The sequence below is a fragment of the Aspergillus brasiliensis genome (assembly GCF_001889945.1).
Source record: "Aspergillus brasiliensis CBS 101740 unplaced genomic scaffold ASPBRscaffold_2, whole genome shotgun sequence".
NCBI classification, from domain to species: domain Eukaryota; kingdom Fungi; phylum Ascomycota; class Eurotiomycetes; order Eurotiales; family Aspergillaceae; genus Aspergillus; species Aspergillus brasiliensis.
In genome coordinates this window covers 2,492,212-2,513,914 of record NW_027137443.1, presented here as the reverse complement: position 1 = coordinate 2,513,914, position 21,703 = coordinate 2,492,212, and the positions used below count along the sequence as shown (strand labels likewise).

General features: G+C 51.1%; 8 protein-coding genes and 2 non-coding genes across 10 annotated transcripts; 4 read left to right on the top strand and 6 right to left on the bottom strand.

Moving 5' to 3' along the window:
* Window positions 1–226: 226 nt before the first annotated feature.
* ASPBRDRAFT_t47 lies at window positions 227–325 on the top strand. The gene has a single exon. It is a non-coding gene; the product is annotated as a tRNA-Val (tRNA).
* A 293-nt stretch (window positions 326–618) lies between these two features.
* ASPBRDRAFT_192430 (uncharacterized protein) lies at window positions 619–3,981 on the bottom strand (the record flags this gene model as incomplete). Its single annotated transcript, XM_067620480.1, has 6 exons — window positions 619–665; window positions 713–2,071; window positions 2,134–2,491; window positions 2,542–2,754; window positions 2,804–3,509; window positions 3,557–3,981. 6 exons carry the CDS (start codon window positions 3,979–3,981, stop codon window positions 619–621), a joined length of 3,108 nt encoding a protein of 1,035 aa, XP_067483521.1.
* Window positions 3,982–5,245: 1,264 nt separating this feature from the next.
* ASPBRDRAFT_51912 (EXPERA domain-containing protein) lies at window positions 5,246–6,157 on the top strand (the record flags this gene model as incomplete). The annotated part of the gene is made up of 1 exon (XM_067626814.1): window positions 5,246–6,157. The coding sequence occupies one exon, from the start codon at window positions 5,246–5,248 to the stop codon at window positions 6,155–6,157; it is 912 nt and encodes a 303-aa protein (XP_067483520.1).
* Window positions 6,158–6,826: 669 nt separating this feature from the next.
* ASPBRDRAFT_26751 (fungal specific transcription factor domain-containing protein) lies at window positions 6,827–8,790 on the bottom strand (the record flags this gene model as incomplete). Its single annotated transcript, XM_067622300.1, has 5 exons — window positions 6,827–7,449; window positions 7,492–7,769; window positions 7,817–8,041; window positions 8,096–8,512; window positions 8,696–8,790. The coding sequence occupies 5 exons, from the start codon at window positions 8,788–8,790 to the stop codon at window positions 6,827–6,829; spliced, it is 1,638 nt and encodes a 545-aa protein (XP_067483519.1).
* A 144-nt stretch (window positions 8,791–8,934) lies between these two features.
* On the top strand, window positions 8,935–10,864 carry ASPBRDRAFT_38700 (FAD-dependent oxidoreductase). The gene is made up of 5 exons (XM_067623990.1): window positions 8,935–9,205; window positions 9,267–9,813; window positions 9,878–9,941; window positions 10,039–10,388; window positions 10,471–10,864. Exons 1-5 carry the CDS (start codon window positions 9,046–9,048, stop codon window positions 10,778–10,780), a joined length of 1,431 nt encoding a protein of 476 aa, XP_067483518.1. The 5' UTR covers window positions 8,935–9,045; the 3' UTR covers window positions 10,781–10,864.
* Window positions 10,865–10,907: 43 nt separating this feature from the next.
* Window positions 10,908–11,510, bottom strand: ASPBRDRAFT_203915 (uncharacterized protein). Its single transcript, XM_067621685.1, has 2 exons — window positions 11,104–11,510; window positions 10,908–11,039 (listed from the first exon to the last, which is right to left on the bottom strand). The coding sequence occupies exons 1-2, from the start codon at window positions 11,473–11,475 to the stop codon at window positions 11,025–11,027; spliced, it is 387 nt and encodes a 128-aa protein (XP_067483517.1). The 5' UTR covers window positions 11,476–11,510; the 3' UTR covers window positions 10,908–11,024.
* Window positions 11,511–12,619: 1,109 nt separating this feature from the next.
* Window positions 12,620–14,039, bottom strand: ASPBRDRAFT_72266 (U2-type spliceosomal complex subunit CWC24). The gene is made up of 2 exons (XM_067629160.1): window positions 13,227–14,039; window positions 12,620–13,130 (listed from the first exon to the last, which is right to left on the bottom strand). Exons 1-2 carry the CDS (start codon window positions 13,814–13,816, stop codon window positions 12,701–12,703), a joined length of 1,020 nt encoding a protein of 339 aa, XP_067483516.1. The 5' UTR covers window positions 13,817–14,039; the 3' UTR covers window positions 12,620–12,700.
* A 314-nt stretch (window positions 14,040–14,353) lies between these two features.
* Window positions 14,354–14,425, bottom strand: ASPBRDRAFT_t37. The gene has a single exon. It is a non-coding gene; the product is annotated as a tRNA-Val (tRNA).
* A 128-nt stretch (window positions 14,426–14,553) lies between these two features.
* ASPBRDRAFT_38696 (uncharacterized protein) lies at window positions 14,554–16,402 on the top strand. The gene is made up of 2 exons (XM_067623989.1): window positions 14,554–14,737; window positions 14,797–16,402. The coding sequence occupies exons 1-2, from the start codon at window positions 14,719–14,721 to the stop codon at window positions 16,125–16,127; spliced, it is 1,350 nt and encodes a 449-aa protein (XP_067483515.1). The 5' UTR covers window positions 14,554–14,718; the 3' UTR covers window positions 16,128–16,402.
* Window positions 16,403–16,674: 272 nt separating this feature from the next.
* Window positions 16,675–21,532, bottom strand: ASPBRDRAFT_51905 (uncharacterized protein; the record flags this gene model as incomplete). Its single annotated transcript, XM_067626813.1, has 4 exons — window positions 16,675–19,479; window positions 19,708–19,777; window positions 20,106–21,424; window positions 21,497–21,532. The coding sequence occupies 4 exons, from the start codon at window positions 21,530–21,532 to the stop codon at window positions 16,675–16,677; spliced, it is 4,230 nt and encodes a 1,409-aa protein (XP_067483514.1).
* Window positions 21,533–21,703: the final 171 nt, after the last annotated feature.

The window sequence follows — 21,703 nt, the reverse complement described above, 5'->3', positions numbered from 1 at the left end:
ATCAGTCTGTGGCCAGTACAGGGCAACAAGTTCAGAGAACAGGCCCATAATAAAGAGTATTCTCGATCATCAATGCTGGTCTACCGAAACAAAGCTCCCAGGCCTGCTATGGCAAATTGGTGAAGGTAAACGGCAGTCATGATTCCCAGAGACACCAATCGGAGATACATATGGAGCAAAACAATCTACTCTGTAAACCAAAAAATGGCATGTCTTCGTATCGTCCAGTCACGTGGTCTAATGGTTATGATTTCTCGTTCACATCAAGTGAGTTTCTCCTTTCGAGGTGCCGAGAAGGTTCCCGGTTCGATCCCGGGCGTGACTACTCTTTTCGTATAATTTATTTTGCGTGAATGTAGAACCTCCGTTGGGATGTTCCCCCGTTTTCATAAGTAAAGTGTGTGTTTTTATTGTTTGGATTTCCTGGTATCTTGTGTTCGAATTGGGTTTCCAAGATCCATGGTTTCCTCATTCTCATGGTGGGGACATGGCCCGCATAGTACATCCTCCTGCATTCTGCTAGAACAGTCAATCTTGACTACGGATCCCACACGATCATTGTAAAGGCACTCTGCCTTGAACCCTACAAAAACCATTCTTGATACTAAGCTTTGCTGTCTATTTCAGATGGTTGCCCGTTATGGCCGCAACAAACTCTTCCCGATCTATATCACATCAGCCTCGTCTTTCCTCTAAGCAAAATAAGGCATACCTTTTAGATTGGGAAAGGTGATGGTAATTGGCCCCGTCTTGTGTTCCCTACTTTGATTCTTGGCTGCCCCCGCTGCTATCTTTCCCATGTTGAGAACCATCCCCCTTGAGTAGCTGCATGGGGGAAGGCTGACCAGGTTTCCTGCTCTAGATGGTTCGGATGGCGGTATGGTCATTGTGAGCCACCGGTCCATGATATGGTCATTCCATCGCGATGCAAGACGGATGGTATTTCCATCCCGCCATAGCTGCACTTGAGAGTCTCCTTTGACTGACTTTCTAGGACCGAGCACTAGGAGCTTTTCTTTGGTCATGAGGGATGTGGCTCTTCTGGAGAAGACCAGCTTATGTGTTGATGCAAGCGAGGACATAAACGCCATCAGTACGCGCTCTTCATCAAACTCCACGGTCATATCCCTTAGGTCTCTCTCGCAATGAGAGAAAAATACACGTTGGTCAGCCCGATATAACTGGTCAACATGCGATGATATGTAAGTGGTGGCTAATGCACGGGGAAACCTCACACGGAGATTGGAATGGTCATACAGATAGTCCATATCACGGAAGAGATAATGTAGACTGCACTGCTTCCACTCCGCGCGAGCTCGACAAATCATAACCGCCTTATAGCGCCTCTCAACTGGCGCAATGTCAACGGCCTCATAGACATGGCCTGAGCTTTTGGCCTGAGACCAGGTAAATGCAGGCCTTGTGCCTAAACCCAGAACAACTCTTTCCAGTTCATCCACTGCCTCTTGTGAGCGAAATTGAATACCAAGGCCTATGTTTGGATTGCTACTGTCGTAGACGTAACTGAAAAGCGGGTGGTAGTTCCCATCTGTCTTGCTCGACCTCTCCTGACCAGTGTCTGACCATTTGAGCAAGATGAAGCCAGAAGCCGTGGTACGGCTGACTTGGACATGGCTGAGAGGCATGAAGAATTCGGTAGTTTGCCCAGATTTGTCAGGCGTTGAAGAGCTGATTACGATGCGTCGGATAGAGCGCCACGCCTCGCCAAAAGACCTTTCCAGGATGCGCACTTCGCAAGATCTGTGCACTGTGGGAGGACTAGCTGATACCATGCTGGGCATTCTCAACTGCTCAAGCGATTCGGCTGAGCTTTTGAATATAACAGTCTCAGTGAACTGGTCGGAATCAAGCGGCTCCCGTATCTGGACGGCATCAAAGTATGCTTTGGGCATGCTGATCATTTGCATAATATCTGACACGTACTGAAATGAAATGGACAGAGTCATGGTGTCGAATTTCAGTGTCACGGGCTCGGTCGGCTTTGGCACGGTTAGATTGGTGAGTGATGCATTTGATACCTGGATCAACTGAGCCAGATCGCCTGGTGCCACTGTGAAATGTTTTAGATTCATCTTTCCTGGCCACATCAGTCAGACGTGTAAGTACACTTACAGTCTCGTTGTAAACAGAATGTTCCGTACTGGTTGCAGAGGGCGATTTTGGGCTCGCTTTCGCCATACTTTGTGGACAGTAGCAGCATGTATGGAGCTCCTCTGGATCGCATACGGAGCTTCTTAGTCCCAATGCCTGCATTCACAAAAGTTCGGAAAAGAACTTGCTCATCCTCTTTACCAGCATCTTCTAATCCTACTGTGATATAGCAGAAGTTTCCTGGCTTAGCTGGTTGACCATCTTTGCCAATCATCTCTTCGGGCTGCAGAGGTTCCCAGAAGTCGAGGTTCTGGGAATGGATCGCAGCGTAATCCGGGATATCAACAGCGCTGAATTGCCCAAAGTCTTCTTTGATACCCTTTGAATTGCTTAGCTTGAGCAAAGTAAATTGTCCATTGAAGGACTTACGTCTGAGAGATCTGAGATCATTTTTCTGTTTTCATCCTCCAAAAGCAGCTGTGGGTTGTCACAATTCAAGACTATGTCATAGAGGATGTATGATGCTTTCAGGAGGTCCACGTATGCCTGGTGGCTTGAGTTACATGACAATGCAGACGGGCTCACACTGCCTTTGGTGCTTGCCAGTGTCGATCTTTCGCTATTTGCAAGTGCTGTCCTAGCCTTTCCGCACATAAGCAGCTGTCACAAGGGAAAGGCTTGATGCGTATACCTTCAGTAGCCACCACACAGCGACTAAGAGCCAGCATCTCGCAGTGAGTTGCTGAGCTCGCTCTTCCTTGTGGGCTATATGATCAAAACTTGCGAGGAGTTCCGCATCAGGTTGATGGGTTTTATCACGTGGTTCACACCGCAGCGATCGGAAGAGTTGGTCTCGCAGTTGTCGTCGGTGGAGTTCTTGTATAGCATCAGCTCCTGAATGGCCAGGGCTATCCCACGGCGTTGACTCGCCTGGCTTGATTGAGGTTGACCGTTGAATTTGCCCTTGATGTTGTATAGTTGAGAATCCAGACCCTGGTCCACGAGACCAAACAACTTCTTTCTCTGTCGAAAAGGCCTCTGGAGCAACTGATTGTGGGGGGCTGAAAGTCGACGTAGCTGGACTTGTAGGTGAAGTGTACGTGGTAGCTGTAAAACTAGACGTATCCGAGTTCCCCGACAGAACGGATTCGGAGGAAGCCGAAACATGGGAGGGCTCCTCTGGCGGACATGACGGTTGTGTAGCCGCAGAATTTGACCTGGCGGGTTCCGCCCCATCCAGCTCCGCTAGAATAAGGAAGTTCTGCTGGCGGGGCGTAGAAACCGAAATTGATATAGGCGAGACATCGTCATGTGCCTGCCAAGATGAAGGAGTTGGGGGAGGTACATCTTTTGCCGACCCTTTTGTCGCTGAGCTTTCAGTCCTTCCTAGAGGAGGTCTGAAGAATGAGACATTGTCAATATCTTACTAGTTATGGAAGCTCACCTGGTGAGAGAGCCGACACATACGCCTAGATGGCATGTATGAGCCACAATTTTAGACTTGAGATCGTCAATAAACGCTTGCTGCGTCATCCAATCTATGGACTGCCATAACTGTCTTCCGTTCTCAAAGCCTAAACTTCGGTACATGTCGACAACCTCCTTCAGCTGCTGTAAGGTCCCTGAGCAAGAATTCAGGCACCGATGCAGGGTATGCCTACATTCCTCTTCTGACTCTGCAAGCTCGAACTTCCTGAAGCTGACATCATCTCTCAGGGTTTGAAACACACCATGCAGGGATGCCAGACTAGCGACAAGCTGGCTGAAGCCGTCAGGGGCATCTCCGGAGATGGAATTGCATGTAAGATACAGGTCGCGTGCCAGTTTGGTAAGTTCCGGAATATCCGCAGCTTCGAAATTAGCAGCCATGTCCGAAACTTGCTTATCAATTAGGTAGGCTATAATAGGTAAGCTATAATGAATCACCAGTCTCAAAAAAGGATAAGAGAAATAAGGATATTACCGGAAATGTCAGTGGACAAGTGACTCATCAGTAGGCAGAAAGTGTCAAAGCCAGAGGCTGGTGGAGACGAAGGACGCAACACGTAGCCAGTGTCTCAGAACGATAGCTCGGAATACGTACTTTATAAGCATACAGCTAGGCGAGAAAACCACGAAACGAAATTAGAAGGAGGGATGGCGCAAATGGGCTGCTTCATGTGACTCTTTTCGACATTGGGGTTGGCGCAAAGTTGTAGTGTACAATCAAGACCCCCGGTACTTGGGCAAGCACGATAGTGATCTCGTGTAAAGGGACCATCGGAAACGCAATCAATGAGCAAGACTACTACGAGGCGCAGCATAGAGTAGGACAGCAGGGATCATCATTGCAGAGCTAGGTAGGGTACAAGGGAATAGAGTTTGGGCCAAGTGCAAATCACAGCGTCAGGAAGTGATAGCTCCCCGGCGATTCAACACTCTAGATCTGTAGTCAGCGACAGGTGGTTGGCTGTGGCTCCTTTCACTTTGCCCCAGGAGCAACAAAGAACGGAGTCGCTATACCCCGGATCACTGCTTTGGGGTCAAGTTGATTAATCGAACATTCATGTATATGGTCATAATCGCGGGATGCTGTGAGCTGCAATCAAGATGGCTGTATAGCATTGAACTCCATATCTAGATGAGCTCGATGAACCTTCTTATCGGATCCGAGAGCATCGGCTCCGTGACGGACTGTCCACACCATCAAGAAGGGAACAACATCCATGGGCAGATCATCAACCGCTGGTGCGTGCGGAGTCTATCTAGCGTTAGCGCGTAGTTATTTCCTTTCATTGTCCGGATCCAGCCAAGAGCATGCCACTTACAGGTCTGTACTTCCCTCCCTTCGTAAGAGAATTTCTCGACAGATACCATCAATGAAGATGACGATGACCAGGCCAGATGGGAAATTGAACAAGAGGGAGAGGAGGATGTCAAAGAAAGCAAACAAACCCAATTAAGAGAGCGGTGGGTCTTTCCGACCCAAATAGGCATAGTTGAAGTATGCCTCAGGCGATCACGGAACTCTACGCGTTTCAGGGGCTCAAAAATAGCCTCCGCATCAACAATAAATAGCATCATCGGTCTTCATTGACCACTTTGGCTTTTGTTTCTCATTGTCAGGTCACGCTAACAGCTAGTGGCGATTACTATGGCATTTATAACTTCGCTCGACTCCCTTTGGGCGGCTTCAAGCCTCCAATTTGACAACGCCTTTCAATTTATTAGATCCTTCGCCGGGAACCATACCGACATTCCCAAGACAACCGAGACATTACTAGAGAGCCAAATTGGCCGGGCCATTCCTCCAGAATCTTCCAACATGCCATTCAACATCGACCTTCAGATGATATTTTCATTGTTCTACTTCCTCGTCATCTTCCTCATACCTTTCTTCCTCACCAACTATCTCCTGCCTGCCACGAGTCACCCCAGACGCGATCGCTGGCTGTTCGGATGGCACCTATTCGATGCCCTCGTCCACTTTGGCATGGAAGGTCTCTTCCTCTTCCACTGCTTCTTCAGCTACGCCCCCATTTCCCCCAGCGAGAGCCGTGACCCCGTATTCCTCGGTGACAACGACCACGTCTACGGCGCCACATACTCTAACTCACCGACCGCCAAACTGTGGCATGAGTACGCTCAGGCAGACCACCGCTGGGGTGGTGCCGATCCCACCATCGTCTCGATCGAGTTGATCACTGTCTTCTTCGGCGGGATCACCGCCTCCTTGATCAGCTATTGGGTCTATCAGGCTTCCGGCCGGCAGTCGAGGGAGAAGGATGCGATCAAGGGAAAGATGTGGTTCATGATGATTGTGCTGGCGACGGCCGAGATATACGGAGGCTTCATGACTTTCCTGCCGGAGATGCTGACTGGCAATACAGCGTTGGCTACTGATAGCTTCCTCTATTTCGTGCTGTACATTGTCATCTTCAACGGACTCTGGGTCGTTGTCCCTGGTTATATACTGTGGGAGGCGTGGAAGGAGTATACGGGCGCCTTTACCTCCATCAAGAAACAGCGAGACAACAGCTCCCCGCGGATGAAGTATGGAAAATGACTAGATGAGCAGAATGTTCGAACGGATGATATGTCAACACGGAGGCAGCCCCATTACATGTGAGAACATGCTGTCCGGGGCTGTGCGGAGGATCAAGATACCCAGTTTTTTTCTTGCATGGCATAAGCTAATGGGGATATATAAGCGCTTGTTCTTCATATGGCATATTGTTTGAATGTCTGTTTTGGATACGATTGTTGATACCGTCTTAGATTATGACCAATGTTGATTGCATACATTATTACATCAAACGTACCATATCTGATCTGATCTCATCTCATCCCATCTTATCTTGGTGACACAACCACCAGGTAACCCCACAAAACAGTGACTCATATACAGGTCATACAATCACTCGTAACCAATGAAAGCCCAGGATTGACCGAGATGTTGAACAATCGCCAAAATCCACTCTTGAGGAGCCAGCCAATGGCCGTAGGCGCCAGAGACGCGTCGACGCGAAATACCGAGTTAATCTAACCTGTGACTCACGTAGAACAATTAGCAGTGAATGACGACAGCATCCACGTTGGGCTTCGATAGTAGGTACTTACCGTGTGACATGGCCCAGTCCCTGCAGTCTCACAAGCACGCACATGACTCACTCGCACAGAGAACAAGTAGCATTGCAAGAGACATGAACATAAGGGAATATCCATCTACCCAACATTACAAACTAAACAAGTTCCATATCGGCCCCATAGCCAACAAATCCTCCATACTGACATCAGGAATCATCCCATCCACATCGGCTTCAGCACCAGCCCCAGAAGAAGCCGCCATCTGGACCTGCTCCTGATTCCATCTCCATTTATCCATAGTATCGCAACGCGCCTGGTGCGCCTCTTTCCAAATAACTGTCCTAGCTTTGATATGCGTGAAGATAGGCGGGGTATAGATATTGTCAGCCTGTGCCTGCGCGACAGCTTCATCAACTTTCATGGAGAAAGTGTCGACGGTGTCTTCGAAGCTGATTGTCTGGCGGGCCCACCCTCGGTCCCAGCAGCCCGTGGGGTCGTTGTGAACGAGGAGTCGGGACAGGATGGCGAGGCCGTGGCCGACTTGCGTCCAGCAGGTGTATGGGAGTTGGAGGTAGAGGATGGGTGGGATGGAGAAGAGGGTGTCGAATAGAGATCGTGTGGCATTTAGACAGGCGCAGAGGACGTCGATTTGGGTGAGCGGGTAGTTCTTGAAGGTTGTGTCTTCGAAAGGGCGCTCTAGGGCTATGCGGTATAGGAGCATATCGAGGGTGTGATAGTGTAGGTTGAGGATTACTGGGGGGTTTGTTAGGTCTGTGAAGATTTGGTCAAGAAGTAGGTTGATGAGGGACGTACTGGATTGCGGGAATTCGCAAGCAAATGAACCTTTGAGTTGCTGGAGTTCCTTCTGTAGCCAGCGTATTGCCATAGCTTTTGGTGCTATACCGGTAGGGGTGTCCTTTTCGTGGTACTGGACGGCGCGGTATATTTTCTCGCCCATGTGGGCTATGCGGACTAGCTGGAGGAGGTACGGGTCGGTTCCACATTCGGCTGCTTCTTGGATTCTGCGACAACAGTCATCTGTGTATGTTGTATATTCCATGGGCTCTTTTTCTCCCAGGCATAATGATAGCCTGTTACAGTCAGCGTTAAATGGTACCGTGTTGATCATAAGACACACATATTGACCATGTAGTAGCATCCAAGGTAAGCTCTGAGTTCCTCCAAGGTGCGGGAATTGCGCATGCGTTCATCGTATTTGAAGACGCGGAGGTAGGAGAATACCGTGCCCGGAGTACACAGTTTATTCTCCCGGTGAAAGTCGAGGTTGATCACCTGCGCCTCCAAAATATGCAGATAGTTATTGATCATTGTCGAACGCGGCGCAGGCACCATTGCCTGAGTCCTGATGAAGCATCAGCATTCTATATATCGCAAGGCCGCTTCTAGTTGCTCCCACCAGCCAAGGTACGCAAGGAATCCTTGGAGAAGATCCAAGCTATGCTCCCCGTTAGCTAGCATATGCTCCATCCAATATGCTTTAGCTTTAATCGAATGGGACACCTGTGCAGGTCCATCTTGGCAGACAACCGCTGGAATAACCAAGTTCAAGAATGGCTTTATAGTGCGCAAGTCTTCAGGGCCTATGCGAGGCGAGCGTACCACGAACGGAAGAAACCTTGTGATGCGCTCATCGAAATCTGCGAGCATTTTCTCCACATCCTCATCCAATACAGGAGGAACAGCAATCATAGAATTATCGGTGGCAGACAATGGACTATGATTGCTGCCGCCGATGCTTTCGATGTACCTTTGCGAGGCTGTGAGCAGTGAAGTTACATTATCGAGCTTCTTTTCTAGCCGTCCGACGTCACTACTGTAGGGACCAGTCAGTAGCCATTTGAAAGTAATCATGCACCTCTACAAACACGTACGACACAGTATGCCGCTTTGTCGTGTGCGGCTTCGAAGCCTGTCTGATACATTCTTTCCCCAGGCGATGACATCTGGCTGCATCGTTAGTGCTTATTCTTGGTCGGGTGGCCTCGTCCGACTTTACCTTTGGCAAGCATCGGTCGGACCGGGGTCGCAGCGGACCTTGGCTTTGGAACACGGCCTGCAAGCCTTTAGATGTCGAGCGTCAGGAGCGGACATGTCGGTCGGGAGCGGGACAGTATTGAAGGCGTGGTGAAGGTGAAGATGTGCAGAGAGTGAGATGGTTGGTGGCACCGGTCGGCATAAGCGGCATCCCGCGTCCGTGTCGGCATCCTTAGCACCGATTGTATAGATGTCAGATACAACAAACTCCTCCGATCATCTAGAATATAAATCAAGTTACAAATCCCCTTGCTTTTTCTGAGCATCAAGAATGTGACATATGATGTTTTAGAGATTTCTATCACCAACAAAATGACCGTGACAGACGACTGCACCCAACGCTACCCACAAACCGGCATATCAGTCCTGATAGTCGGAGCCGGGGTTGCAGGACTAATGGCCGCACTCGAATGCTGGCGCAATGGACACGAAGTTCGAATCGTCGAACGATCCGGGGAAGAAGTCACTACAGGCAAGCTAGCCATCGCCCCGACCTGCGCAGTTGATCTCATTGCAGCTAACAGATCTACTAGGTGACTCGTTCACAATCGGCCCCAGTGCAACCCGTGCATTCAAACACTGGCCCAAAGTAGCCGAAGAGAACGAGAAGATTGCATTCGCACCCAGCCTTGCCTTCTACACATTGAGTGGTGATCGTGTGACAAACCCCAATCACATAGAATACAGACAGGAGAAAGGCTCCAAGAAGGTGCCAGGGCAAATCACCCGCCACTGGAGACCTCAACTCCACGACATGCTCCTCAAGCAGCTTCATGCCATTGGTGTCGACGTCGAGTATGGATGCAAGGCGGTAGAATATTTCGAGAGAAGCAATACGGGGCGCGGGGGTATAGTCCTGGAGAATGGCGATCGAGTGGAAGCAGACGTCGTGATTGCTGCTGATGGGTTGAGAAGCCATTCGACCAAAGTGACGCTGGGCCAGGAGATTCGTGCACGTCCAACCGGACAAGCCATGTATCGGACTGCCTTTCCCATGGAGATAGCCATGGCTGATCCGATGGTTCGAGAGCGGTTTCCGGTGGTAGGAGAGAAAGAAGGACCGATAGAATTCTGGGCTGGGTATGATCATACGTCTACAAATACCTGCTTCTATGGAAAGTAACCTGTGCTAATTGGTCCGAAGCGAGCACTATCATTTCCTCGTCATCAGGACACCCGACATCATGTCCTGGACTTTATCCCACAAGGTGAGTAAAACAGCCATTCCGTCCTAACGACGATAGCAAAACACTCCTAGTATATACCTGCTTCCGTTCTTCAGATCTAACACTGCAATAAACCTAGGACTACGAAAGCGCCACAGAATCCTGGTCCCACAAATCCGACCTGGAAGACGTCCTCAAAATAACCGCAACCATCCCAGACTGGCCAGAAGTAGCAGATCGACTAATCCGCCTCACCCCGCAAGACCGACTCCTTCACTTCCGCGTGATGTGGCGGGATCCTCAACCCACCTGGGTCTCACCAGCAGGCCGTATCGTGCAGATTGGCGATGCAGCACATACCTACATTCCGGCCTCAGGAAATGGTGCGACGCAGGCAATCGAAGATGCTGTCTCTCTAGCTACGTGCTTGCGGATGGCGGGGAAGACAGAGCAGGTGCGCTGGGCGTTGAGGATCCATAATAGGCTACGGTATGTTTCTTACTCGGCCTTCTGATACAACAAGGTGTTATTGACTGAGCTCGTGGCTAATAATCCATGGATGGGTATACAGCTTCGTCCGAGTATCCTGTCTCCAAAAGTTAGGCCTCGTCAATCTGAAAAGCTACTCCGAAACCCCGAAGAAAGATAAATTCACGCCCAAGGGGCTCCATTATCTGACAGCGGAGTGGATCTGGGGCCACGAGCCGGAACAATACGCCGAGGAGAACTACAGCAAGGTCCTGGATCATTTGCAGCGGGGCACACCGTTCCAGGATACGAATATTCCCCGCGGTCATGTCTATCGGGACTGGACTATTGATGGGTTGTTGGAGATGCAGGAGAGGGGTGAGGAGATTGAATTGGATGGGGAGTGGGAGTGATCTTTTAGGTTTTCTTTCTATGATTATGTATGTATTTATGATTGAACTCTACTTAGTATCTGTTATGTTGAGCATATTCTACCGGCTTATATCGATGAATACCATGATGATGAAAATGAGTATGATGCAAACGAGAAGAATGAAATGCAATTGGGAATCATATACAGAACTCTCAATCAACACACAACGTATATACAGAATAAAGAAAACCATCACTTTCTAGCAAACAAACACCGTTGTTTGTTTACCACCGGCGGTACTTCCCACATCGTTAGTACAAAAACAGAGACAACTTCAAGATAGAGATTTCTTATTTAACATACCTCATGGGGTCCGGGAGGCGGAGGACCGGGAGGACCGGGAGGGCCAGGCGGAGGAGGAGGGCCAGGAGGCCCGCCAGGAGGCCCGCCAGGACGGTCCCAAGGATCTCTTGGTCCCGGAGGAGGAGGACCGGGAGGACCGCCGGGGCGATCCCAGGGGTCTCTGGGACCTGGAGGAGGAGGGCCAGGAGGGCCAGGAGGACCAGGAGGACGAGCCCAAGGGTCTCTAGGATCAGGAGGGGGAGGGCCATGAGGACCAGGCGGCGGCGGAGGGCCACCTGGACGGTCCCAGGGCCCAGGGCCTTGGGGCGGCGGAGGGCCCTGAGGTCCGGGAGGAGGGGGGTTATTGTGGTGATGGTGTGAGAAGAAACCCATTGTGGATAGGTCGTGAGGATGGATGTTGTTGTTTCCTAAGGATAGAGAAGGTCAAGGTGAAGTAGAGGCCTTAAATAACCACGTTGCTTACTTAGAATCAAGCGGCGGGGTGGGGACATAGACAACTGGGCCACAGTAGGCAACGCCTTTCTTCAAGCAGAAGTGGGACGCATGTTTCTCCGTAGTAATTATAACGATAGCGTCGAAGACATCGTTGTGTATGGGGCTTTTGTGGCTTGGTTGCTACTAATTGTTATGATTTATGAGACGGCGGTTCTATGTTCAACCCCCTACTCCACGCTTGACATTGCGCCCCCATGATTCTTAGGGGGGGAATGTAAACAGTGTTGCCTATCAGGGGCTGTCAACGTCTTTTCCATGGATAGAACGGGAATATTATTGAGACGGGGCGTCTAATACCAAGTTTAGGGTTCGTAGTCTCCATAGTTTGGTACAGCCCGGCTTCACATATTGTATGGTGATGGTGGATAGAACCTGCTCATTAACTGTTATATTGATCACTGATTTGAGGGAGTTATCATGGAGGAAAGCAACACACAATGTCTAAAATTACTGACAATTAGTTAAGTCTAATATCATACCGACTTCCGAAGCAGAAGGTGGCCACACGTCGGATCCCCACGAGAGCGTTTAGGGCACAACTAGCGCCTCGGAGTGGATCGAGGCATACGTATGGCCTCCCCACTCTCGCCTCAGCCTTGGGCAGGTTGATGTATATGATCAATTCATTCTACAGTTGTTCGAGAAAACATCCACAGGCTAAGCCACATCATCGTTTGGGAGTCAACACGCTGACGTGTTGCTTATCTGGTTCGCGTTCATGCAGATGTCAATTCATCAAGACAGTACATCGCTAGGCTACGCAAATCAATACTACCGAGTAACAAAAGAGCTAGAGCTACCGGTTATAGTTTTATCCGTTTGGTTTTTTCATCTCAAGGCCAATACGAGGCATTGTGTTCATGATTTAATCTTGCGAAGTTTGTCAAAGGTCACAGTATTCGTAAAGGGGTAGCAACCCATATGAATGGCCCGTGCGATTAAAGCCCGGAGTACCAAGCTTACAATAAAATGGGTCTCAGCACAAAGCATGTTGTCTACAAGAGAATTGACATGAAAGAGTCCTCTGGTGATCCAGACGCTCTCAGAGCGTCCGGCTGACATTTGCCATATCCGAAACTGTTGATATATATGTACATACAACTCATTCTTCGTCTTCCTCGTCACTCACTTCCTCACCGGCTTCAATAGCCTCCTGCCTCCTCTTCGCCGCAAGCTCCCTCTTCCTGTCTAGAAGCTTTTTCAATCTCTTGGCCGAACTGAATAAGCCATTCGTGGCGGATCCACAGGCGGCACAACTGGGATCCTTCTTGTATCTTTGCAGAGCACACGACTCGCAGAAGTAGTGACCGCACTTCGTGACGATAGGCTCCCTGTATGGCCCCTTGCAGATGAAACAGGCAAACGGAATGTCTTCCAGCATAGCCTCTTCATCGTCGTCCTTGATCTCCGTCTTTGTCCGATCGGCACTCGCGACCACCGTTCCCTTCAGTTGTTTGCCCTTGGTGACGGTCTCCCATTCTCGATCAAGTTCCCATCCTTGTTTGTAGTCGCTTCGATCGTGAAGGAATTTACTTCACAGAAATGGTTAGCGTAGGTTTCAAGAAGATAGGCTGCCCCAGATCAGGTGGCAAATGTGTCCATCGAGGGGAAGACGCGAAGACACTTACCAATTATCACCGAAACCACAGAACCCAGTCTGCTTGTAATCCTTGCACACATCCGGAGAGTAATCCGTCACAGTGATGGTACGGATGTTAGTCGCCGCCTTGATCGGTCCGAACGACCTATTTGGCGCATTTGGGTTCTTCTTGATGAAAGATGTCTGACTCGCCAGTCCCTTATATGTGCCATCTGGCATCTGCGGCTCACTCGAGGGAGCTTGAGCTTTCGATGAACGCGCATCCTTAGTATCCTCGTCGAACCAGTCGACATGTTTTGTGGCGTCGTTCGTATCCGCGAGCTGGACTTTGCCGTCACCGGTGGCGGTCGTCGCAGGTTCCCGATCGACAGGTTTGGTAGTTGCAGATGAAGCAGAGACAACCCCAGCACCCTTGTTCTTTCTGCGCTTTATTCTGTGACCCGATTCGTCTTCGGAGGAGGAAAAGTCGGAAGAATCGTCGCCTTGCGATACGGGGGGCGCCGCTGGTCTTTTGCGGATGTTCTGACTGGCCTTTGCGCCGCGCTTTTTGAATGTAACAACCGGTGGTTGAGGAGCCTCAGCTGCAGCTGCAGCTGCATCGTTTGTTGTCTCAGCCATTGGAAAGTGTGCGCGGTGATCTGTGAGTTGATGCGAAATGAGAAATGACCAAGCGCATTGAGACGCGATAAACGTGATACGCCCGGATCATGTGATGATAAGATAGAGTTCTTATTCACGTCCACGTGACTATAAAGATGCTGATGTCATCATAGAAGACACGCGAAACTTCCTGAGCAACTGCTCATTATCAATGGGGTAAGATAGATTTGCTACACCGAGGACTGAATCCGCTGGTAACGTGTTTGCCTGATCGATGTGTTCAGCAGAGCATATGGGTGGCGTCATGGCGCAGGTGCGTCAGCCTTGTGCTGCGCCACGGCAGATGCCACCGAACTGATGGTGAAGCGCGGATCATGTGTTCCCAGCATAAATTTGACGATTGCCGAGCAATCATAATTGCAGACAAGATCGGGTTTCTCGAGACAATGCCTATGACAGATGAATGATTGGTTGCGATCATTATGTTCTCACCAGCAGCTACGTAGAGTGACAAAAAGCATAAGACCTAAAAGGCAGAAAGTACAAAAAAAGGTTTGCTCAACCTCGGGATCGAACCGAGGATCTTCTGTGTGTAAAACAGACGCCTTACCACTGGGCCAGTCGAGCACCACCGTGGTAAGTGGGTCTCTTACTGCCATATGCCAGACTGCAGAAGCATTCCTTTTTGGGGGAAGGATAGTATCAAACCGGGGTGGTCCCTGCCTGCTTTGACATACTTTGTGGATCCTGCTAAACTCTTACCGATCCCACGGCACTCGAACTGGGGATCTTCAGAGAGGCGGTGCTCATCATGACTTCGCTCCGCCTCTGTTCGCGGATTAAATACCCTTGCCCTTCTCCTCTCCCTGGAGCTTCTCACTCTTTTTAATAGTTAGATTCTCGTTTTGTTCTAAACCATCATGTATCCCCATCAAAACCGTATGTGATGCCCCACAGTGCCCCCGCGTCCCTGCGTCATGCTGATCGCTTCTTCACAGGCCCTCCATATCCTCCTTTCACTGGCCCCCCACAGGCCCACGGTCAACAACAGAACCCATCTCCATTCCCTCCACAGAATCAGCAACATATGGCCTCTCCTCCTTACCCGAATCAGCCTGGCTACCCTCCCTACGGGGCTCCACACCCCAATCAGCCTCCATACCCTAACAATCCGCAAGGCGCCCCTCTAGGTCGACCAGATATGTACCACGGGGGTCCACAAGGGTATTCACAAGGCCTGCCTCCTCCCCAGGGCGCTCCTCATGGACCTCCGCTGGGCATGCATCAAGGGTCCTTTGGTGCGCCACCCCAATTTCCACCTCACGCCTCCGCTCCACCACACCCTCAACTCTATGCCCCGCTTGCTTCTGTGCCATCATTGGGCTACGTTCGAGGCCAACAAGCAAATGGAGACTTCCGACCCCAAGCCGATCAGCTCCGTCGCGCGATGAAAGGCTTTGGGACAGACGAAAAGGCCCTTATACAAGTTCTCGCCAAGCTAGATCCTCTCCAGATGGCCGCCGTACGATCCACCTACACACAGCACATCCGACGAGATCTCTACAAGGACGTTAAAGGAGAGACAAGCGGCTACTTCCGTCGGGGTCTCCTAGCTATCATTGATGGACCGCTGCATTACGATGTAGCCTGCGCCAGGGAGGCTGTCGAAGGCATCGGAACGAAGGAATGGCTTCTCAACGACATCCTTCTATCCCGGTCCAATGCTGATTTGAACGCCATAAAGGCCGCCTACCACCAAACATATAACCGCGCTCTTGAAAAAGACGTCGAAGATGACCTGTCATTCAAAACGCGAAATTTGTTTGCGATAGTTCTCCGCGCCACTCGACACGAGGAGTCAGCCCCATTAAACCCCCAGATCATCGAAGAAGAAGCCAAGTCTCTTCACCAAGCAACGGCTGCGCGGGTCGTCAACAACGTTGATGAAGTATGCGGTATCATAGCCAGGGCCTCAGATAACGAGCTTCGTGCGATCAACCATGCCTTCTATACCCGATACAATATCCAGTTGACCAAGCATATCGAGAAAGAGTTTTCTGGACACATGAAGGATGCACTGCTGCATATGCTTGGTGCTGCATTGGATCCGGCCATGCACGATGCCGAGCAGCTCGAAGACTGCATGAAGGGAATGGGAACCAAGGACGAGAAACTGGTGACGCGAGTGGTCCGCATACACTGGGCACCTGGGCACATGGATCAGGTGAAACGGGCGTATCGCCATCGGTTCCAGAGAGATCTCATCGAGCGGGTCAAGGGGGAGACGAGTGGTGATTACCAGCGATTGATGGTTGCGTTATTGCAGTAGCCGCACTTCTGTCCCTGCTATCGCTCTCTTAATGTTTTACTTGACGAAACAGCCATGACTTACGACTGGGCACGGGTACGGTATGGTATGGTTGGCATGGTGCGGCTGGATTTGTATCTGTAATCTTGTTATGGGCGATGATAGACTGGGTCGGGTGGCTACTTCTTTTTACTCACTTAGTTTATGGATTGCGATAATTATTATTATCATCAGTTAACTCTACTTAGTAGCTTCCAATAATGGGACCATCAAGATTGATTCTAATTTGCGAACCTATCATCAACGCCCAGCTTGTATTTGTAGCGCTTCTCCATAGGATCCTTCATTCGTTCGTCCATTCATTCATTCATTCATCATAAGTAAAGTAACAACATATACTACATACAAAACATAAGTCATGAAACATATCATCATCAGTCAGTCAGTCAGTCAACTGTAAACAAATTGATCATGCAGCAAGAATAGTGAAAGAACTTCAAGGACCACGCGAGAACAAAAACCGAATCGTCACCATCACCACCATCATAATGGAATGAGTTATTTCATTTCACACCACCTCCCCCGCAACAAACACATGCGCGCCCGGAAACAATCCCGTCAACCCAGCATAACACCCCCAGTACCAATCATCATTGATATTCTCCGCCTCGGTGATTTCGGCTCCCCGCGGGAACATCAGCTCGTCTTTGACTCCGTCTTCGGGGTACCATGACCATAGGGCATGGACGACTAATCCGACGCCGCCGTCGGGTGGGTAGCGGCGGGTGCCGGTTGTTGTCATTGTTGATGTTGTTGTTGGTGTTGTAGAATTCGTTGGGGATGAGATTTGTGAGGATATAGCTGGGCTGGAGATAGTAAATGGGGAAGATGTGGTGATGGTGGGTGTGCTTGGTTCAGAGGACCGATCACGGTCACGATCACGATCACGGTCACCGATAGTCCAAGGTCTGATGCGAGAGGCCTTTTTGCGTCGCTCGGAGCCCTCTTTCCAGCTCCAGTCACCGGAGCCGACTTCCGGGGAGGCAATGCTGGGGTTAGCGGTGGAGTTGGAAGAAGAGATAGCGGTGATTGGGGAGGCTGTTGGAGAAGAGGGCTGGATAAGGTGGTCGTCGTTGAGGGCGCGGCCGCCTACGAGGTCGCGGAGGATGACTCGGCGTTGGCCTTCTTCGTGGTCTTCGAAGCCGATCACCGCCATGCGATGGCCTTTCAGGCAGCGGCGCCAGCCGTTGTGGCCGTTTTCTTTTCGGATCTTGCCGATTGCCCCGAGGCGGAGGTAGCAGTTGGTGCAGATGTCGTAGTCGCCGTTGTTGCATTGGAGGCAGTGGAAGCGGGGAGTGGAGTCTGGGATTGGGTGCGTGCAAATGTCGCAGTTAGTTGCGATGGAGAGGATCTTGTAGGTTTCGAGCGATGAGGAGGGGGTATTGTTGTCGGTTGCGGTTGCGCTTGGAGATGAGTTATTGTTGTCGGGCGCTATGCGGCAGATTGGGAGGAGAGCATGGGTGCAGCATCGTCCTTGGTTCACGCAGCGGTTGCAGAACCCCCAGTCACCTTCGTTGCACTGGTCACATTTCCAGTAGCAGTCGTTTGCTGGAGACTGACAGCTATCGCAGAAGAACCCGGTGGTTAGTCTGTGGGCTGGGTCGTCGGTGGTCATGAGTCGTCCGTCTCGATCGGGACGGTATGCTATGTCTGGTGCCCGGCGGTACTTGCATGACAGTAAGATGTGTTGCTGGGAGCTGCGTAGTGGCGGGGGGTGGCCGCTCGAAGAAGCGATAATACGTTCAAAGCCCGCTTCTGCAGATTTTGCGAAGCCTGCCCATTCCAGACACCCTTCGCCGGTGCGATAGCATCTCAAACACAGATGGTATTCGCCATCGTTGCATTTGGGGCATTTCTTGTGTAAATCGTACTGTATCTTCTCTTTGCCACACCGGTCGCATGAAATAGATGGTTCGTTGTACGTGATAGCAGAGCGTGGTGCATTGGATCGAGACGAAGATGGCCGAGATCGCGCCTCTGACCTGCCTGTCCCTCCGACCTCTGCTACCAACGAGCTGGTCGCAGGCACGGTCACCCCAGGGCTCGCTGGCCACGGACCGGTGTGTGTGTTCTGCTCAGGAGCCGCGACCACTCGTGGTGAGTCGATTGATAATCGACCAGGGGCTCGCCGGATGGCACGCTCCCTAGCCCCTTCGACCCAGATGCTCGGTGTGTTCTGCTCAGACGCCGTAGCACGTCGAGACCGCGGCGCAGATGAATCCGTTCTGACTCGAGAAGCCTGAGAATTCCGGGGACGATCAGTAATCACATCACTAGACGAGCGCGCAGCAGGCCTCAGCGTAACTTCCGATGAAGACGCAGGATTTGCCGGCACAGGAGACGTTCGCCGACGACTGCTGCCCTGATCCGACAACCGCCTCTGATGACCCGAAGCCCCATTGCGTGCCACAAGGGGATCCAGTAGATACGGTCTTGACACAGGAGGACTCCGATTGGACTCGGTCGGCGTAGAAGTTTCCTGTGGCCTCTGCACAGACTGCGAGCGAGCCCGAGCCCGAGACGACGTTTGATGCGTCTCCCGAGTTTCCAGTCGTTGCTGCGAGCGAGACCGTAACCTATGTCTCCGACGATAAGCATCAGCGATGCGCTCACTGAGCTCCTCTTCCTGCGCCGGGCCCAGATTATCGAAGTCGATATCATCCAAGAGTCCCTCTTCTAATATCTGCCGTAGAATCTGGTCCTGTATCGTCTCAGTATCCGACAAACTCAACAACGACCGCAAACTAGACTGATGCTCTATGCGTCTATTGCGCTCGGAAACATCCTCCCCCTGCCGTCGGCGCGCAGCACGCTCCTCCTCTCGCCGTCGTTGTCGTGCCCCATCCGCATCAGCACTCAATTCCGTGCGACGAGTCCGCGATGACTGCCTCGATCGATGACCAGTAGTATTTCTCGTCCGGGCCCGACTCTCCTGCAGACTCAATTCCCGTACCTCCTCCAACAACCTCCGATCCTCATCATCCGACACATCATCCCTCCGTTCAGCCGACGGCAAAGCAGGGAACACCGAGTCACCATGTTTATATTTCCGCGCAATCTCCTCCTTCTCCTCCGCCGACTTATCCCGGTCGGGACTCGCCGCCAGAACCATATCCAGTAATGTGGTGACGGTAGCATTAGGGCGGGTTTCGCGGACAACTGCGCGACAGGATGGACATGTGAATCGGACGGATGATGATGATGAGCGGACGCGAGACGCTTGTGCAGAGAACCATTCTTTCAGACAGGAGCCGCAGAAGGTGTGCAGGCAGTCGAGGAGGGTGAGAGGCTGGTAGAGCAGATCCGTGCAGATCTGGGGAATGGAGAGATACGTTGGTTAGCCGTTGAACTTTAATAAACTGCACAAAAACTATCCGAGTATTCCTCTTTTTGCTCCTGGTCTACTGGGAATAATTTCCGACCAGTTATTTTGCTATGCTAGTCGATCAAAGCAAGGGACGGTGAGAAATCGTGGCGGGGAGTACGTAGCAGACCGCATTCCGCAAATCCCCCACACTTCTTGCTGGATGGATTTACTTACCGAGCAGGTGAGTTCTTTCTCCAGGTCCCCTAGACCGGGACCGGGATGGAGGTCGGTCGACATGGGGGTGCTGTTTAGAAGAGGGAAAGCAGAAGAAGAGTTGGCAAGTAGATAATGAAGGGAGGGCAGGAAGAGAAAGGATGAAGAAGAGAGAAGAAGTAAAAGGTAATTGACAGGGCGAGTAAACAGGCGGTGGTTGGAGAGCGAATCAATCGATCGGGCGTCCCGCGGGTCGATCGCGGCTCGGATCCACTGCAGAACCAGTTCATTAACATTAACCATATCTTCATTCTACACCATAACTACACAGTCACTAAATGCTCAATGGAACAAGTTATCATGCTAAGAAATACATGCATTCCCTTCAGTCCTTGCCATATCTCTCCTTCTCCCAAAACCAGTGATACAAATCCTTGGCACTGCCATCATCCTCAACATAATCCCCCACCATCTCCGCCGTCTCATTCGAATCGGTCAACTCGCTTGAAGTCATATCCACCGTCACACCCCCAGCCTGGTGACTCAAGACTTCCTCCGTGCCACTCCGCGTTCTCTCCGTCAGATCACGAGCACCCTCGCGAGCAGCATCAGCAAACTCCTCTGCTTGTTCGCGAGCCCTTTGCAGCAGTTCCTCCGGGGTCGGATACCTCCGCAGGGCAATCAACAAAAGATAATAACTCTTCACGATAGCCGAATACACCGCATCCTTCGCGAGCATCGTGAACCCATGCGAGAAGAAACCCTTGAGCACCTCCCCCGGAAGTCCAGCATAAAGCGCAGCAACGCCCTCAGTGCGCGCAATCGTAACCACACTACTAACAATCGCCGGCATCAACGACACCCCTTCATCTTCCTTCTTCTTCGTCTTCTCCTCCCCATCGGATGTCATCGTAGTCTGACTCCCCGCAACTTGCGCCCGCGTCTTCGCCATCGAAAACGGATAAGTCACTGACGAGGCAATCGACTTGCTAACCGCCGCCAAAAAGAACGTCGCCACAGCAGACGGTCTCTTCTGCCGCTGATTCTTCGGCAACAACGCATACTTCAACACGGCATTCAGGAAGAACGTAATCGACGGATTGAGCGTCAAAATCAACGAAGCCGAATACCCCGACCAAAACCCCCGTATTCCCTTCTCCGCCCTAATCCGCGCAGCAATTTCCCTCGTACTCCCAACATCAGCAGAAGTCTTGGCCGTCTGCTTCCTCGCCACAATATTCGCCAACGGCGTCGTGAACAACTTCGCAAACGCCCCCGCCAAGACCCCGACCGCTAACTCATCCAGCACCGGTAAAACAGTATGCTTGCTGCGATGGGTATTACCAAACCGGGCGCGTATCCTCCGCTGGCGGAAGAATTCGTACGCGAGGAAGAAGAGAAACGAATCTGCCACGGATTTTATTGTATCCTGCGCTAGACCCGTGTAGAAACTGGCGATTCCTTCCTCGGCGTAGATCTTGCGAGCTGCGTCGATGACGCTGGTATATTCGTCGGCGTTGGATTCCAAGTCCGACTCTGTACCCCTTCTGACTTTCTGCGTCTGTAATCGCGCAACGATTAAACTCAACGGATACGTAGCGACATTCGAGAGTGCCGAGCCGACTGCCCCAGCGACGGCATTGCCCAGCGCCGGAAGTGCAGGTCCGCTTAGAGCGGCGCGTTTCCAGTCGAGGTTGGGTTGGGGTTCTTCATATCGATGGTAGAGCTGGAAGGAATCCTTTTCACCCAAGTCCACATTAGCATCATACGAATCATCTGAACACGAATGCAACCATCTGGATAATCTTACCAGCTCCGAATCATACTCCACCTTGTACTCTGACATATTGATTCATCAACTAGCCTCAAGAAATCTCCAAAGAAAAGAGTGATAGGGATTCAAGATGAAGTGAAAAGGGATAGAGAGAAGAAGATCATCTACTAGTAACGTGCAGATTCAACTATGGTTTAGTAGTCAAGTGACTGACCCGATAGGACAATCAACTCTGGATGGCTA

Bases quoted from the DNA above. Each gene is read 5' to 3' on its own strand.
- ASPBRDRAFT_72266 (XM_067629160.1), bottom strand. From the start codon at position 13,816: ATGGCTGAGACAACAAACGATGCAGCTGCAGCTGCAGCTGAGGCTCCT. The intron at 13,131-13,226 runs GTAAGTGTCTTC...ATTTCTGTGAAG, and splicing joins TGTGGTTTCGGTGATAATTG to TAAATTCCTTCACGATCGAA.
- ASPBRDRAFT_38700 (XM_067623990.1), top strand. From the start codon at position 9,046: ATGACCGTGACAGACGACTGCACCCAACGCTACCCACAAACCGGCATA. The intron at 9,814-9,877 runs GTATGATCATAC...ATTGGTCCGAAG, and splicing joins CCGATAGAATTCTGGGCTGG to CGAGCACTATCATTTCCTCG. The intron at 9,942-10,038 runs GTGAGTAAAACA...CAATAAACCTAG, and splicing joins CCTGGACTTTATCCCACAAG to GACTACGAAAGCGCCACAGA.
- ASPBRDRAFT_203915 (XM_067621685.1), bottom strand. From the start codon at position 11,475: ATGGGTTTCTTCTCACACCATCACCACAATAACCCCCCTCCTCCCGGA.